Source organism: Hyperolius riggenbachi, chromosome 6 (assembly GCF_040937935.1).
Source record: "Hyperolius riggenbachi isolate aHypRig1 chromosome 6, aHypRig1.pri, whole genome shotgun sequence".
In the NCBI taxonomy this organism is placed as follows: domain Eukaryota; kingdom Metazoa; phylum Chordata; class Amphibia; order Anura; family Hyperoliidae; genus Hyperolius; species Hyperolius riggenbachi.
The window spans coordinates 376,326,698-376,341,440 of NC_090651.1; the positions used below are offsets into that span (position 1 = coordinate 376,326,698).

Below are 14,743 nucleotides of genomic sequence, written 5' to 3' on the forward strand. Positions count from 1 at the left end.
AACTACGCTTACGAATTTACGCGTAGTGAAGTACCGCTACGCATAGCTTACGCCCACTATGTGTAGTTAACATGTGTATTGCATAGTGAACTACGAATGCGTTACTCGCGTCTAATTTTCCGCGTGCGGTTGTATGTTTACACATTTACGCGTTGGTAGGGGGGGGATGTACGCATAGATGAGTTCCCGGTATAAGCATTTAAAAAGGAATTAATGCGTAACATTTTCTGCATATGGGCAAAAGCATCCGCATACACTACGCTGTGCACTACGCGTAATTGCGTATATTTTAAGGCATAGTCTACGAAATGCATACGAAGTGAATATTTGATTTCGAAGCCGTAGTTTGGTGAAGCGTAATTGCGTAAAACTATGCGTAGTTCCAGCGTAGCGAAGTTGACTAACTACGACCATCCCTGTTTTCCCGTTCATAAGTAGATATCCGCACAATGCAGTGACAACGGGCTTTATGCAGGAGAGCACGGTAATACTGCACACATTGCACAACAATATTACCCTTACTAGTGGCACAGTGTACCGCAAATTATATTAGCATGACTTGCGGTACTCAACTAGAATGACAGTTTCTAAGGAAACATGCGTTACTAACAGTAACACTTGTTAGCTAATCGAGTACTGCAATGTCTGTATACTACCGCACTTTCCCGCATTGGGCCCATTGTTACTTATTTTCCACACCTGGACTAACTGAGTGACTATCACTGAAAGCATTTTTGACAGCATACATGTAAAAAAAAGCACCCACAAATTTGAATTAACAGAGAATGCTGCTAGTAGAATCTTGGTAATGCTACTGATATTATAATATTACTATGCACCTAATAATGGCAATAGTAGACTATTAGCTATTTTACCGATATTCTACAATCACTTAACTTGCCTCTCACACTAAACCTCAAATTGAGTAACCAATCAGCTCGGGGTGACCCGAACCACAAGGAAATTATAGAGGACTAAATGAGACCGAAAGCCCTCCTACTAAAAAGCAATGCTTGGTGTGATTTGCCTTCAGAAGGTACTTGCGATAATTCAGCTTTTAGTGATACCCACAATGCACCACCACTGAATATGCAAATTATCTCTTTATGCCCCTGAAAGCCAGGCTTGCATCCAGAACTGCTGGTGTCTAGCACACCATATAGCTTTAAATAGCTTTACATTTTACAGAGCCACATCAAACCCACATGTAGACAGCCTGTTTCGGACTGAAAACCTCCTTAGTACATGGCAGCAGGGTCGTAACAATAGAGACTGCTAGGGATGCAGTCGCAGGGGGGCCTGGGGCTCCTCTAGGGCCCGCCCAGGGCCGATTTTGGGGGCAGGAGGGGGCGCAGTGCATGAGGGAGGAACAGTAGCCAAAGAGTGACCGGGAGGGGGGTCCACTCCCCCGCTCCCTCCCCCGTCAGTGCTTCCCCTCCACCCTCCAGCAATAACGTTACGGCAGCATGAAGCAGGCATGGAACGCGGACATACCTATTCCACATTCCATGCGGTGGTAGTTATACTCTGAAGTGCCTGACGCTACTTCCTGATGAACTACTGCGCCTGCGCAGTACAGTCCAGACTTTATTAATAGCGGTGCTCGTGCAGGCGCAGTAGAGGACAGCCTGGCGGGACCCCGGGCCAGTGGCTGAGAGAGCTGCGGCTTGGGACTGGGGGAAGCACCAGGTAATTAGATTGGGGGGGGTAGGATAGATTGGCTGATGACTGATGACTCCTTTAAGAGGAAGAGTGAGAACAAGTCAAAAAAAGACTTTTTCAAAAAGACCTTGCAGTTTTTGAGATAATCGATTTTAACTTTAAAGATTTTTGCGACGGTTCCTCTTTAAGCAGTCAGATTATTTTATTATTAAATAGCATTATTTCAGTTAGCTCACCTTCAATACGCTTCCTTTACTTGTACGCTTTCGTCATTTTAGATTTCGCACTCTTTTCAAGCTGTTCTGATCTCTGGTGGGAAATTCACCTTCGTCCTTTTCAACTATGAGGATATGAAGTCGCCTCCTGCAGGATACATGCAGGCTCTGGTAATTTTCGAATGGAAAATAATATTTTAATGGAAATATTGTATGTTTTTATACATTAGTCATTTTTTTGATATTTTTATTATTCGGTGTGGTACAAAAATATGCATTTTTATTAACAACTGAAATTCAACAAATTAATGTTTCACCACTTTTCAGCTCCACCTGGTTCAACTGGCAAGTTTTTTTTCAGTAGGAAATAACTTTGCATTTCTGATACAATAAGCAAGTTTCTGACAATATGGTTATTCGTGACTTATGCCTTATTTTAAGGTGACCATTAACTGTACAATTTTAAGCTCCCTGGCAGTAATCACGAGCTACGCGGGAGCTCAATTCAGAGTATAGCGGGCATCGGGAGCTTTTACTCGCCTCCCGGGGGATCCAGACGTCTGTCGGTTCTCCTTCCTGTCCTCCGAGGCTCTGAATCACTCTGATGAGATTGCTGTCATCAGTCTCACCACAGAGTTACAGCTCCACCCGGAGGACGGAGGTCAAATTTCAGCGCTGGAGCCCAGAGAGGTGAGTGAGACTCTGGCGGTTTTTTCCTGATTTTAGGGTCTGAGACCTTTAAAATTCGAAAATAATCATACCGCCACGGAGGTTAAGTAAACAATTGTTTGTTCGATCACATGCCTATCTCATTATATCACATGTCACCTTGGTTGTCCTTTAAAGGATCACTGTCAGGAAAAATGTTAAAATTTAAAATACACGTAAACACAGACAAGTAAGAAGTTTTTTTTTTTCCAGTGTAAAATGAGCTACAAATTACTTTTCTCCTATGTTGCTGTCACATATAGTAGTGACAGGTTTTTGACTAGTCCACCACCTCATGGAGTATTCTTAGAATGTAATTTGTTTCTTTGTGAAAGCTATGTACAAAGAGGCTGGCTGCCCCCCCCCCCCCCACACACACACCTCCTGCCATCACCACCACCACCACCTGTTTGCATGCTATTCCAAGCTACAGCCATTCAGGGCTCATTTCCACTATTGCGAATCCGCATGCGTCCGACGCATGCGGATTTGCACATGTGATGCAAGTGGATGGGCCTGTTTCCCCTGTAGCTTTGTTGAGGTGCTTTTTTTTCAGCGGTGAAAAAACGCACAAAAGAGCCGCAGAATTCGCCTGCGAGTGGAATGCATGTGAATCGCATGCGAATCGCATGCAACGTATTTGATAGGGAAATTGCATGCGGTTTCCCCATGCGTTTTTTTGCTGCGAATTCGCATGCGAATTCGCATAGGTACCGATGTAAATTCACACAGGTAGTGACATGGTTAAAATCGCATGTACCCTCACCTATGCAAATTCGTGGCAAAAAACGCATGGGGAATCGCATCCGCATACGATTTCATCAGCGGTGGAATCCAGGCGATTCCGCACTGCAATAGTGGAAACGAGCCCTGAGTAAGTGCCTTTGAAAATAAAGAAAAACCTGAGAATCCCCTATGAGGAGATGGGTAGTCCAAAACCTCAGTCAGTTGTAATAACTTTATATTACACTGACACGCGCTGAATAATTTCACAAATTTATTAAAAGATAAAAACACAGATTTAAGATACATAAATTCAATCACTGCTCAATTGTTCACACACTTCCATTACACATCCACACTCCAGAGAGGCCTCTCCGTTTACTTAAGCTACCCAAATCCACTACTCTACTGTAAAATGGATACTGTATATCCCCTAAAAAGGAGAACTATACTTGAATCCTCCGGAAGAAGGCCGACGATTTATCGTCAGAAACACGTAGAGGTGCTAATTCAAGCTAAACTTTATGCCCACAAAGAATCTGCAGAGGTTCTGGAAGCAGCGTACTGTTAGCGCGCAACAGCCGCCAAGCAAAGTTCCAGTAACCTGTAAGAGGTGACGTCACCTAATAGCAGTGCACGCGAGAAGCTAGAAGACGAGTAAGCACAGCGGGCGGACTTCTGAGACTTACATGCGAAAGTGACGTAGGCTGTGGAAGAACGTCAGTCTGGCAAGCAGCGGGCAGACGGAAAGGATCCGGAATCAATGAACGGTTTGGAAGCCGGAAAGTAACGGGCAAGGAACCAGCCAGGACTCTTGAAAGCGAGCGGTATATCCAATAATAAGGAAACCGTGAGTTTGACCCCACTGTTTATAACATGTATTAATCATAGTTACATAGTTATTTTGGTTGAAAAAAGACATACGTCCATCGAGTTCAACCAGTACAAAGTACAACTCCAGCCCGTCCCCCACATACCCCTGTTGATCCAGAGGAAGGCGAAAAAACCCTTACAAGGCATGGTCCAATTAGCCCCAAAAGGGAAAAATTCCTTCCCGACTCCAGATGGCAATCAGATAAAATCCCTGGATCAACATCATTAGGCATTATCTCTAGATTGTAAGCTCGCAAGGGCAGGGACCTCCTCCTAGTGTTTCTCATACTGCTGTAATTTTAACATATGTATATGCACCAACTACATATCAACTATGTATGTATCTGTATGTATTCTATTCAATGTCATGACTGTACAGTGTCTTGTATTTCTTATGTATATTTGTTCCCCATTATTTGTTTGTACTATGTACAGCGCTACGGAAGATGTTGGCGCTATATAAATAAAAAATAATAATAATAATAATAATAATAATAATTGTAGCCATGGATGTCTTTCAACGCAAGGAAAGCATCTAAGCCCCCTTTAGATGCAGGTATAGAGTTTGCCATAACGACTTCCTGTGGCAATGCATTCCACATCTTAATCACTCTTACTGTAAAGAACCCTTTCCTAAATAAATGGCTAAAACGTTTTTCCTCCATGCGCAGATCATGTCCTCTAGTCCTTTGAGAAGGCCTAGGGACAAAAAGCTCATCCGCCAAGCTATTATATTGCCCTCTGATGTATTTATACATGTTAATTAGATCTCCTCAAAAAAAGTTTTCTTGAAAAACGGCAGAGACTGAAGTATCTTCTCATTATGTGAATAAGGAAAGCTGATTTTATAACAAGGAGACTGAAACTGAGAATAAATCAAATTAAGTATAGTTCTCCTTTTTAGGGGATATACAGTATCCATTTTACAGTAGAGTAGTGGATTTGGGTAGCTTAAGTAAACGGAGAGGCCTCTCTGGAGTATGGATGTGTAATGGACGTGTGTGAACAATTGAGCAGTGATTGAATTTATGTATCTTAAATCTGTTTTTATCTTGTAATAAATTAGTGAAATTATTCAGCGCGTGTCAGTGTAATATAAAATTGTAATCTGTGAAATTTTGAGGGTTGGGGGATCCCCTCCACAGCACACGCAGCTTATTGTTTAGGCAATTTTCCAGCGCCGGAGAGTATTTTTTACATAATACATATAGTTCTAATAACTACTGTTTGTGACAGCAACATTGAAAAAAAGGTGTTTTATAGCAGATTTTACTTTGGGAGAAATGTACTTTTGATTTGTGTTTTCATGTATTGTATACTTTACAATTATTCCTGATAGTGGTCCTTCAAAATCCTTGAATGCAGTGCCTCGATTAAATACAATCTTTTCTTGTGATCTCCATCATCTGAACCAAATATGAACTGTAAGTAAAAACCATTAAAGGTCAGCTTCACACTCTGCTGTCCTATTTTCAGCACACAAGGCAGTAAAACAAATATTTTAGACACAAAATGTGCAACTCAAACCGGCTGAACCAGAATTTGAACAATGACTTATCAGGAAAGGAAACACATGATGTCACCGTGTGAGATCTGCTGTACTAATTGCAGTGTATCGTATTACTTTTTCCATGGGCACAGTTCAACAGAAAACAGAGCCTCCTATTGTAGGCACATATGGAACATTTAAAGTGGATCCGAGATGAAAAACTAACTATGACAAGTACCAAGAAAAGTTTAGCTGTGGCGCTTCACCCAAAACTAAGGCTGCAAAGAGAATTTATGAGGTTGCTCCGTCCCCACCGATTTGCACAAAATGAATTTAACAATTCTCTGCGCCCATTAATAAATAGAAAAGCCACTGGTTAAAGTAAGCAATTTTAATAAAACCCACTGCTGGGATCAAAAAATAAAATAAATAAAATCGATAAAATAACAGGACTTGTGTGGTAACTGCATACATCAAGTTGCTAATTTCTTCGCAAACTCACATACTCTGCATATGCAGCGCCTTTCGTGACAATCACGCCTCATGCATCAAACATCCACAACTGAATCTGACTCCAGACAAAAGCCAGCACCATGAATAGTAGCCTATCTAGAGCTGCTCGTATATGCCCAAATGCCAGTTCATATCGGGTGTCTTAATGCAATAAGCCAAATGTCCATCAGTGCAGCGCTGCAATAATAAAGCACCTTTTCACAAAGCAGATCCTCCGCTTCAACATAGATTGATTAGTGAACAACTATTCCGGAGTGGATCTTTCTCTTAAACAGTTTAGCACCTAGAGGGCTAAACAATGATGTTGAGCTATTTGCCTATGCAGAGTATGTGAGTTTGCGAAGAAATTAGCAACTTGATGTATGCAGTTACTACACAAGTCCTGTTATTTTATCGATTTTATTTATTTTATTTTTTGATCCCAGCAGTGGGTTTTATTAAAATTGCTTACTTTAACCAGTGGCTTTTCTATTTATTAATGGGCGCAGAGAATTGTTAACTATGACAAGTAACTTGTCTGTATATCTTATCTAAAGTTTAGATCGTTTACACAGCAAATCTATCTGCAAACAGCTTCAACAGTTTCATGTTTATTTATTCCTGTGACACAATGACAGCGGCCATGTTTTGTTTGTCACATTACACAAAGGCAAGCTCACTCCCCTCTCTTGCTCCCTCCTCCCCTCTGCCTCTGAAATATATGGCTAGTAACCTCCTCCTCCTCCTGCCCACACTGAGCTCCCATAAGCTCTTGCTACAGGGAGTGCCAAGGCACTATGAGCTGTGGGTGAGGCTTGTTTAGTTTATAGGGAATTAGTTTATAGGGAAAAACATAAAAAAAAAAGTATTTGGCTTGAGGAATGCCCCATAAACTATATGTAAGGAACACAATTATGCAATGAGTAAAAGTTTATCTCGGATCCACTTTAAGTAGCAAGCAACTACCAAGGCTAGGTTCACACTTGCACGCTTTTTGCCCACAATTCGCACTTTGCTTATCACCGGTGATCAGCTGCATGAGTAACTCTATGGCATTACTCACAATGCAGCGATTGCGGTGCGTTTGCGATTTCCGACCAGGGCCGGATTTACCATAAGGCTCTGCAGGCACATGCTTACAGGCGCCTGAAGATGGAATGGTGGCTCACTCCCATCCCATAATGCCTCCTTCCCTATACAGAGTCCTGATGAGAGTAAATGAGAGGTTACCTGCCCAGCTCTCGGCATTCCACTGACCAGATCTCCCTACAGGCAGGGGCACCTCTAGATAATAGCTATTTAATATCTGGGGCTATCTCTTGCTACTTAGTATTAGGTAGCCAGAGGTACACTCAGTATTAGGGGACACCTATGGCTACCTACACCAGGCAAGGGAAGTAAGGGAGGAGTGACATCAGGGCCAGCCAGCACATTTGTGGTGCGGTTCAGCGCGGGTTTGTAGGTCTGTGGCGGGAGCAGAATAGTGTGGCAGAACATATGTGCCTGTAGGCATGTAGCATCTTCTCAGCGATTGCGTTGTGATTCTCATTCACTGGAATAAGAATTGCTAAATGCAATTGCCAAAAGTCGTGGTTTACCGCAAACGCAAAATCGCAATTGCATGTGAAAGCAAGAACTGGAAACTACACAAGAGTAAAAATTACACAGCAAACAACACTGAACAACTGGGATATGTGGGGTTTCAGGATGGTGGTGTTTTTGTTATATTTATTTTTTTTTTTTTCTGATTGATGGATGTGGTTTTTTTTTTTTTTTTGCCAACCAAACTGACTATGTAACTATGTACCCAAAATGAACAGCACCATCTTGTGGCCATTTAGCATACACACAGTTGTAGCATGAAATGTATTGGCTGCACATACTGTATGTTACAGGCTTTTATGGAATCAAGGCATTCTATAGAATGTTTACATCATTGTTTCCTTTGTACTCCATTCTATGGAATGCCTAGCACCTATCGCTGAAAACCTATTTTAAATGATAAAGAGCAAAAGCAAACCTGAAAACAACAGCAGGAGGATCAGAACCATTGTTGAGCTGCTTGTCACAGCAGAGAAAGGCTAGAGCAAGGGTAGGGAACCTATGGCTTGGGAGCCAGATGTGACTCTTCTGATGGCTACATCTGGCTCACAGACAAATCAGTAGGTTGATTCACAAAGCTACACTGCTCAAGCAGCGCAGCTTAGTGTGGCAATGCAAGAACATTTTCAAAGTAGGCATGTTACTGCTGCAGCATGCACTACTACCTTACTCGCGCTCCCCCCAAAACTAACGGCCGCTCCAATTGTCCCACCATGGATCCTGTCAGCTGCAGTGACTTTGTAAGACGAGATCCCCTCACTTTGATTGGCCCAATAGGCTGCCTGTCACTTGACAGGCAGCCTATGCAGCCAAAGTGTGGCAATCGCGTCCTACAAAGTGAATCAACCCCCAAGTCAGCTAGCTAATTGTACAAGCTGTTAGTCAGTATTTCTCCTGTCTGGCCCTCGGGGAAATTGCTGATGTTCCTGAAACCCAAGAGAATCTGAAGACGTGTCTGACACTTCTGCTGCCTGGCGGATCAACTGTATACACATCACCATGCGCACTGTCCCAGTTTGCAACATATTGTATGGCTCCCATGGAATTACATTTTAAAATATGTGGCGTTTATGGCACTCTCAGCCAAAAAGGTTCCTGACCCCTGGGCTAGAGCAGTGGTCCCCAACCTTTTATGAGGTATCGCCCCTTAGGGGAAGACGACTCACCCCTGTCGCCCCCTTTCTCTTAGTACGGTATACCCTTACGCCAGGTGGTGGTGCCAGTGGAGGGGGTAGCGCTGTGACCTTGCCAGCTAAAAATAGCCGGTGACTCAACTACTTTGCGCCAATTCCCTTACTGGTGTAATGTCAGCTATTGCAGCCCCGCACGTTGTGCAGCCCAGCATGCGCAGTAGGAGCCTGCGTCCCATTAAATTGTGCAGCCACGTAAAACATCCTAAATATCTCCGCTTCCGCACCACGTACACTCCCAAAATTTTCAGGGGAAGGAGGGGACCCCTAGATCTAGCTCTGTGCCGATTTGCAGCCCCCGAGCCCCGCTGATTCCCGAGACTGATTGCAGCAAACCTATCTCGGGAACTAGCGGGGCTCGGGGGCTGCAATTCGACACAGAGCTAGATCTGGGGGTCCCCTCCCTCCCCTGAAAATGTCGGGAATGTACATGGTGCGGAAGCGGAGATATTTCAGGTAAATAATATCTAACTTCCCACTGAGCATGCGCGATACTCAGTGAGGAAGGCTGCTTCCGGGCTGCAATATCTGACATTACACCGGGGCGTGACCAACGAGCCCTGAGGAATTACGCAACTCTATCATGCACACTTGCATATTTTATACAGATCATATTTTTTGCCCATAATTTTCTTAAAAACGAGTGACACTGCGACACTTTATTTTTTCTGCCTTTTCATACTGATCGCCCCCTTGTCGCCGCCCCACAAATTTACCGCCCCACTTAGAACCCAAATCGCCCACCTGGGGGGCGATCGCCCCCAGGTTGGGAACCACTGGGCTAGAGCATCAATTTGAAACAAGATTAATATTGCTCTGTTTTACAATAATTATTGGCTAGATTGGTCTTCTCATCCAGCCAGATATAGTTAGACTAATCACTGTTGTCTGTTGGCACTTTGCAAGGTCTGGAGGATCTCCTGTCTTCTTTTCAGTCCCTATGCCCCGAATTTCACCCCTGTCTTCACTCTATATGGTGCTTCCTCACTCAGGCACAGGAGACTTGATACATCGTCCCAGCACTCGGTTACACCTAGGCCTTTAGAGCAAAGAGTATAGGGACTGAGGGCGTGAAGGCAGAAGTACTACTAGAACTCTCCTAAGCTAGAAACAAGCAAGAGGAGTAGTCTGACAGTCCAGTTAGGCAACAGGAAATGCTGTAGGTAAGTACCAATTCGTTAAACAAATTCCAGTGCAAATCCAATTTCACAAACCGGTTTACCCCACCGAACCCCCATCTCTACCTGCTGTGTGCCCACCAGTGCATGGTCATCATAACCCAAGATCAACCTTATTGGTTTCAACCTATGACTTTGCCATGAGTCCAGCTCAGCAGATGAATGAGCTGCATATAACATCACCATTTAAGACTCATACTTATGGTTTCATCTTTTGACTAAAACCCAGAACTACCTACATTCGACTTGAGTGCTTAAAGGGGAACTGAAGTAAGAGGTATACGGAGGCCGCCATATTTATTTCCTTTTAATCAATACCAGTTGCCTGGCAACCCTGCTGGTCTATTTCTCTGCAGTAGTATCTGAATAACACCAGAAACAAGCATGCAGCTAGTCTTGTCAGATCTGACTTTAAAGTCTGAAACACCTGATCTGCTGCATGCTTGTTCAGGGGCTATGGCTAATAGTATTAGAGGCAGAGGATCAGCAGGGCTGCCAGGCAGCTGGTATTGATTAAAAGGAAATAAACATGGCAGTTTCCATTAGAGTTGGGCCGAACGGTTCGCCTGCGAACGGTTCCATGCGAACTTCAGTGGTTCGCGTTCGCGTCCCGCAGGCGAACCTTTGCGGAAGTTCGGTTCGCCCCATAATGCACATGGAGGGTCAACTTTGACCCTCTACATCACAGTCAGCAGGCCCAGTGTAGCCAATTAGGCTACACTAGCCCCTGGAGCCCCACCCCCCCTTATATAAGGCAGGCAGCGGCGGCCATTACGGCCACTCGTGTGCCTGCATTAGTCAGAGTAGGGCGAGCTGCTGCAGACTGTCTCTCAGGGAAAGATTAGTTAGGCTTAGCTTGTTCCTGTCTGGCTGCATACCTGTTCTGTGAACCCACCACTGCATACCTGTGCTGTGAACCCACCACTGCATACCTGTGCTGTGAACCCACCACTGCATACCTGTGCTGTGAACCCACCACTGCATACCTGTTCTGTTCAGTGGACCCGCCACTGCATACCTGTTCTGTTTAGTGAACCGCCACTGTATACCTGTTCTGTTTAGTGAACCCGCCACTGCATACCTGTTCTGTTCAGTGGACCCACCGCATCAGTGCGCATACCTGTGCAGTTAAGTGAACCCGCCACTGCATACCTGTTCTGTTCAGTGGACCCGCCACTGCATACCTGTTCTGTTTAGTGAACCCGCCACTGCATACCTGTTCTGTTCAGTGAACCCACCGCATCAGTGCGCATACCTGTGCAGTTAAGTGAACCCGCCACTGCATACCTGTTCTGTTCAGTGAACCGCCACTGTATACCTGTTCTGTTTAGTGAACCCGCCACTGCATACCTGTTCTGTTCAGTGGACCCGCCACTGCATACCTGTTCTGTTCAGTGAACCCACCGCATCAGTGCGCATACCTGTGCAGTTAAGTGAACCCGCCACTGCATACCTGTTCTGTTCAGTGGACCCGCCACTGCATACCTGTTCTGTTTAGTGAACCGCCACTGTATACCTGTTCTGTTTAGTGAACCCGCCACTGCATACCTGTTCTGTTCAGTGGACCCACCGCATCAGTGCGCATACCTGTGCAGTTAAGTGAACCCGCCACTGCATACCTGTTCTGTTCAGTGGACCCGCCACTGCATACCTGTTCTGTTTAGTGAACCGCCACTGTATACCTGTTCTGTTTAGTGAACCCGCCACTGCATACCTATTCTGTTCAGTGGACCCACCGCATCAGTGCGCATACCTGTGCAGTTAAGTGAACCCGCCACTGCATACCTGTTCTGTTCAGTGGACCCGCCACTGCATACCTGTTCTGTTTAGTGAACCCACCACTGCATACCTGTTCTGTTTAGTGAACCCGCCACTGCATACCTGTTCTGTTCAGTGGACCCGCCACTGCATACCTGTTCTGTTTAGTGAACCCGCCACTGCATACCTGTTCTGTTCAGTGGACCCGCCACTGCATACCTGTTCTGTTTAGTGAACCCACCACTGCATACCTGTTCTGTTCAGTGGACCCGCCACTGTGTATACCTGTTCATTGAACCCACCACTGCATACCTGTGCTGTGAACCCACCACTGCATACCTGTGCTGTGAACCCACCACTGCATACCTGTGCTGTGAACCCACCACTGCATACCTGTTCTGTTCAGTGGACCCGCCACTGCATACCTGTTCTGTTTCGTGAACCGCCACTGTATACCTGTTCTGTTTAGTGAACCCGCCACTGCATACCTGTTCTGTTCAGTGGACCCACCGCATCAGTGCGCATACCTGTGCAGTTAAGTGAACCCGCCACTGCATACCTGTTCTGTTCAGTGGACCCGCCACTGCATACCTGTTCTGTTTAGTGAACCCGCCACTGCATACCTGTTCTGTTCAGTGAACCCACCGCATCAGTGCGCATACCTGTGCAGTTAAGTGAACCCGCCACTGCATACCTGTTCTGTTCAGTGGACCCTCCACTGCATACCTGTTCTTTTTAGTGAACCGCCACTGTATACCTGTTCTGTTTAGTGAACCCGCCACTGCATACCTGTTCTGTTCAGTGGACCCGCCACTGTGTATACCTGTTCATTGAACCCACCACTGCATACCTGTGCTGTGAACCCACCACTGCATACCTGTGCTGTGAACCCACCACTGCATACCTGTGCTGTGAACCCACCACTGCATACCTGTTCTGTTCAGTGGACCCGCCACTGCATACCTGTTCTGTTTAGTGAACCGCCACTATATACCTGTTCTGTTTAGTGAACCCGCCACTGCATACCTGTTCTGTTCAGTGGACCCACCGCATCAGTGCGCATACCTGTGCAGTTAAGTGAACCCGCCACTGCATACCTGTTCTGTTCAGTGGACCCGCCACTGCATACCTGTTCTGTTTCGTGAACCCGCCACTGCATACCTGTTCTGTTTAGTGAACCCGCCACTGCATACCTGTTCTGTTCAGTGAACCCACCGCATCAGTGCGCATACCTGTGCAGTTAAGTGAACCCGCCACTGCATACCTGTTCTGTTCAGTGGACCCACCACTGTATACCTGTTCTGTTTAGTGAACCCGCCACTGCATACCTGTTCTGTTCAGTGGACCCGCCACTGCATACCTGTTCTGTTTAGTGAACCGCCACTGTATACCTGTTCTGTTTAGTGAACCCGCCACTGCATACCTGTTCTGTTCAGTGGACCCGCCACTGCATACCTGTTCTGTGAACCCGCCACTGTATACCTGTTCTGTTCAGTGAACCCACCGCATCAGTGCGCATACCTGTGCAGTTAAGTGAACCCACCTACCTACGTGAGTGCACGCAGTGTGATATACCACTCCGTGCATACCCGATATGGACAAAACAGGTAGAGGAAGAGGTAGTAGCAGAGCCAGAGGAAGGCCACCCGGCAGGTCTGCGCGAGGTCGTGTAAATGTAATTTCGTGTGGACCTGGCCCACAGTACAGTGCTCGGAAGAAGGCACGTCCCATCACCTCCCAAGATTGTCAGGACGTGGTTGAGTATTTAGCGACACAGAACACCTCATCTTGCTCAGCCACCAGTGCTACTACTAGCACCACTTCCGCTGCATTTGACACTTCGCAAGAATTATTTAGTGGTGAAATCACTGATGCACAGCCATTGTTGTTACAGCCAGATGAATTTTCACCAGCTCATATGTCTGAGTTACGCGGCAACATTATGGATGTAACGTGTAAGGAGGATGAAGGACCTACTGATGTTGGTGCATGTTTGGATTTGTCTGAGGCAAGCGAAGCTGGGCAGGATGATTACGATGATGACGATGATAGGGATCCTCTGTATGTACCCAATAGAGGAGATGAAGAGGGGGACAGTTCAGAGGGGGAGTCAGAGAGTAGGAGGAGGAGAGAAGTTGCTGAAAGAAGCTGGGGCAGCTCTTCATCAGAAACAGCTGGTGGCAGTGTCCGGCACCATGTATTGCCACCTATGTACAGCCAGCCAACTTGCCCTTCAGCATCAGCTGCTGAGGTCCCTATAGTGCCCACATCCCAGGGTGGCTCAGCGGTGTGGAAATGTTTTAATGTGTGTGCCTCAGATCGGACCAAAGCCATCTGTTCGCTCTGCCAACAAAAATTGAGCCGTGGAAAGGCCAACACTCACGTAGGGACAAGTGCCTTACGAAGGCACCTGGAGAAAAGGCACAAACAGCAATGGGATGGCCACCTGAGCAAAAGCAGCAGCAGCACACAAAAGCAAAGCCACCCTCCTTCTCCTCTTCCTCCTCCATCAGGTGCATTATCTGCTTCTGCCGCTTTTTCCCTTCCACCTTCACAAGCACCCTCCTCCACTCCGCCTCTGCCCTTGAGCGGTTCCTGCTCCTCTGCCCACAGCAGCAGTCAGGTGTCCGTGAAGGAAATGTTTGAGCGGAAGAAGCCAATTTCGGCCAGTCACCCCCTTGCCCGGCGTCTGACAGCTGGCGTGGCTGAACTGTTAGCTCGGCAGCTGTTACCATACCGGCTGGTGGACTCTGAGGCCTTCCGTAAATTTGTGGCCATCGGAACACCGCAGTGGAAGATGCCAGGCCGCACTTATTTTTCGAGAAAGGCCATACCCCAACTGCACCGTGAAGT

The 14,743-nt window shown here is 46.0% G+C and overlaps 1 protein-coding gene across 4 annotated transcripts in view; it reads left to right on the top strand.

The window, feature by feature from the left end:
• LOC137521967 (dendrite extension defective protein 1-like) overlaps nt 1-14,743 on the top strand; it is a 201,484-nt gene that overhangs the window by 141,754 nt on the left and 44,987 nt on the right. For all 4 annotated transcript variants that reach the window (XM_068241939.1, XM_068241940.1, XM_068241943.1 and 1 more), the window contains exon 11: nt 1,941-2,048. In XM_068241939.1, coding sequence (XP_068098040.1) covers nt 1,941-2,048 — 108 coding nt within the window. The remainder of the gene's footprint in view (nt 1-1,940; nt 2,049-14,743) is intronic.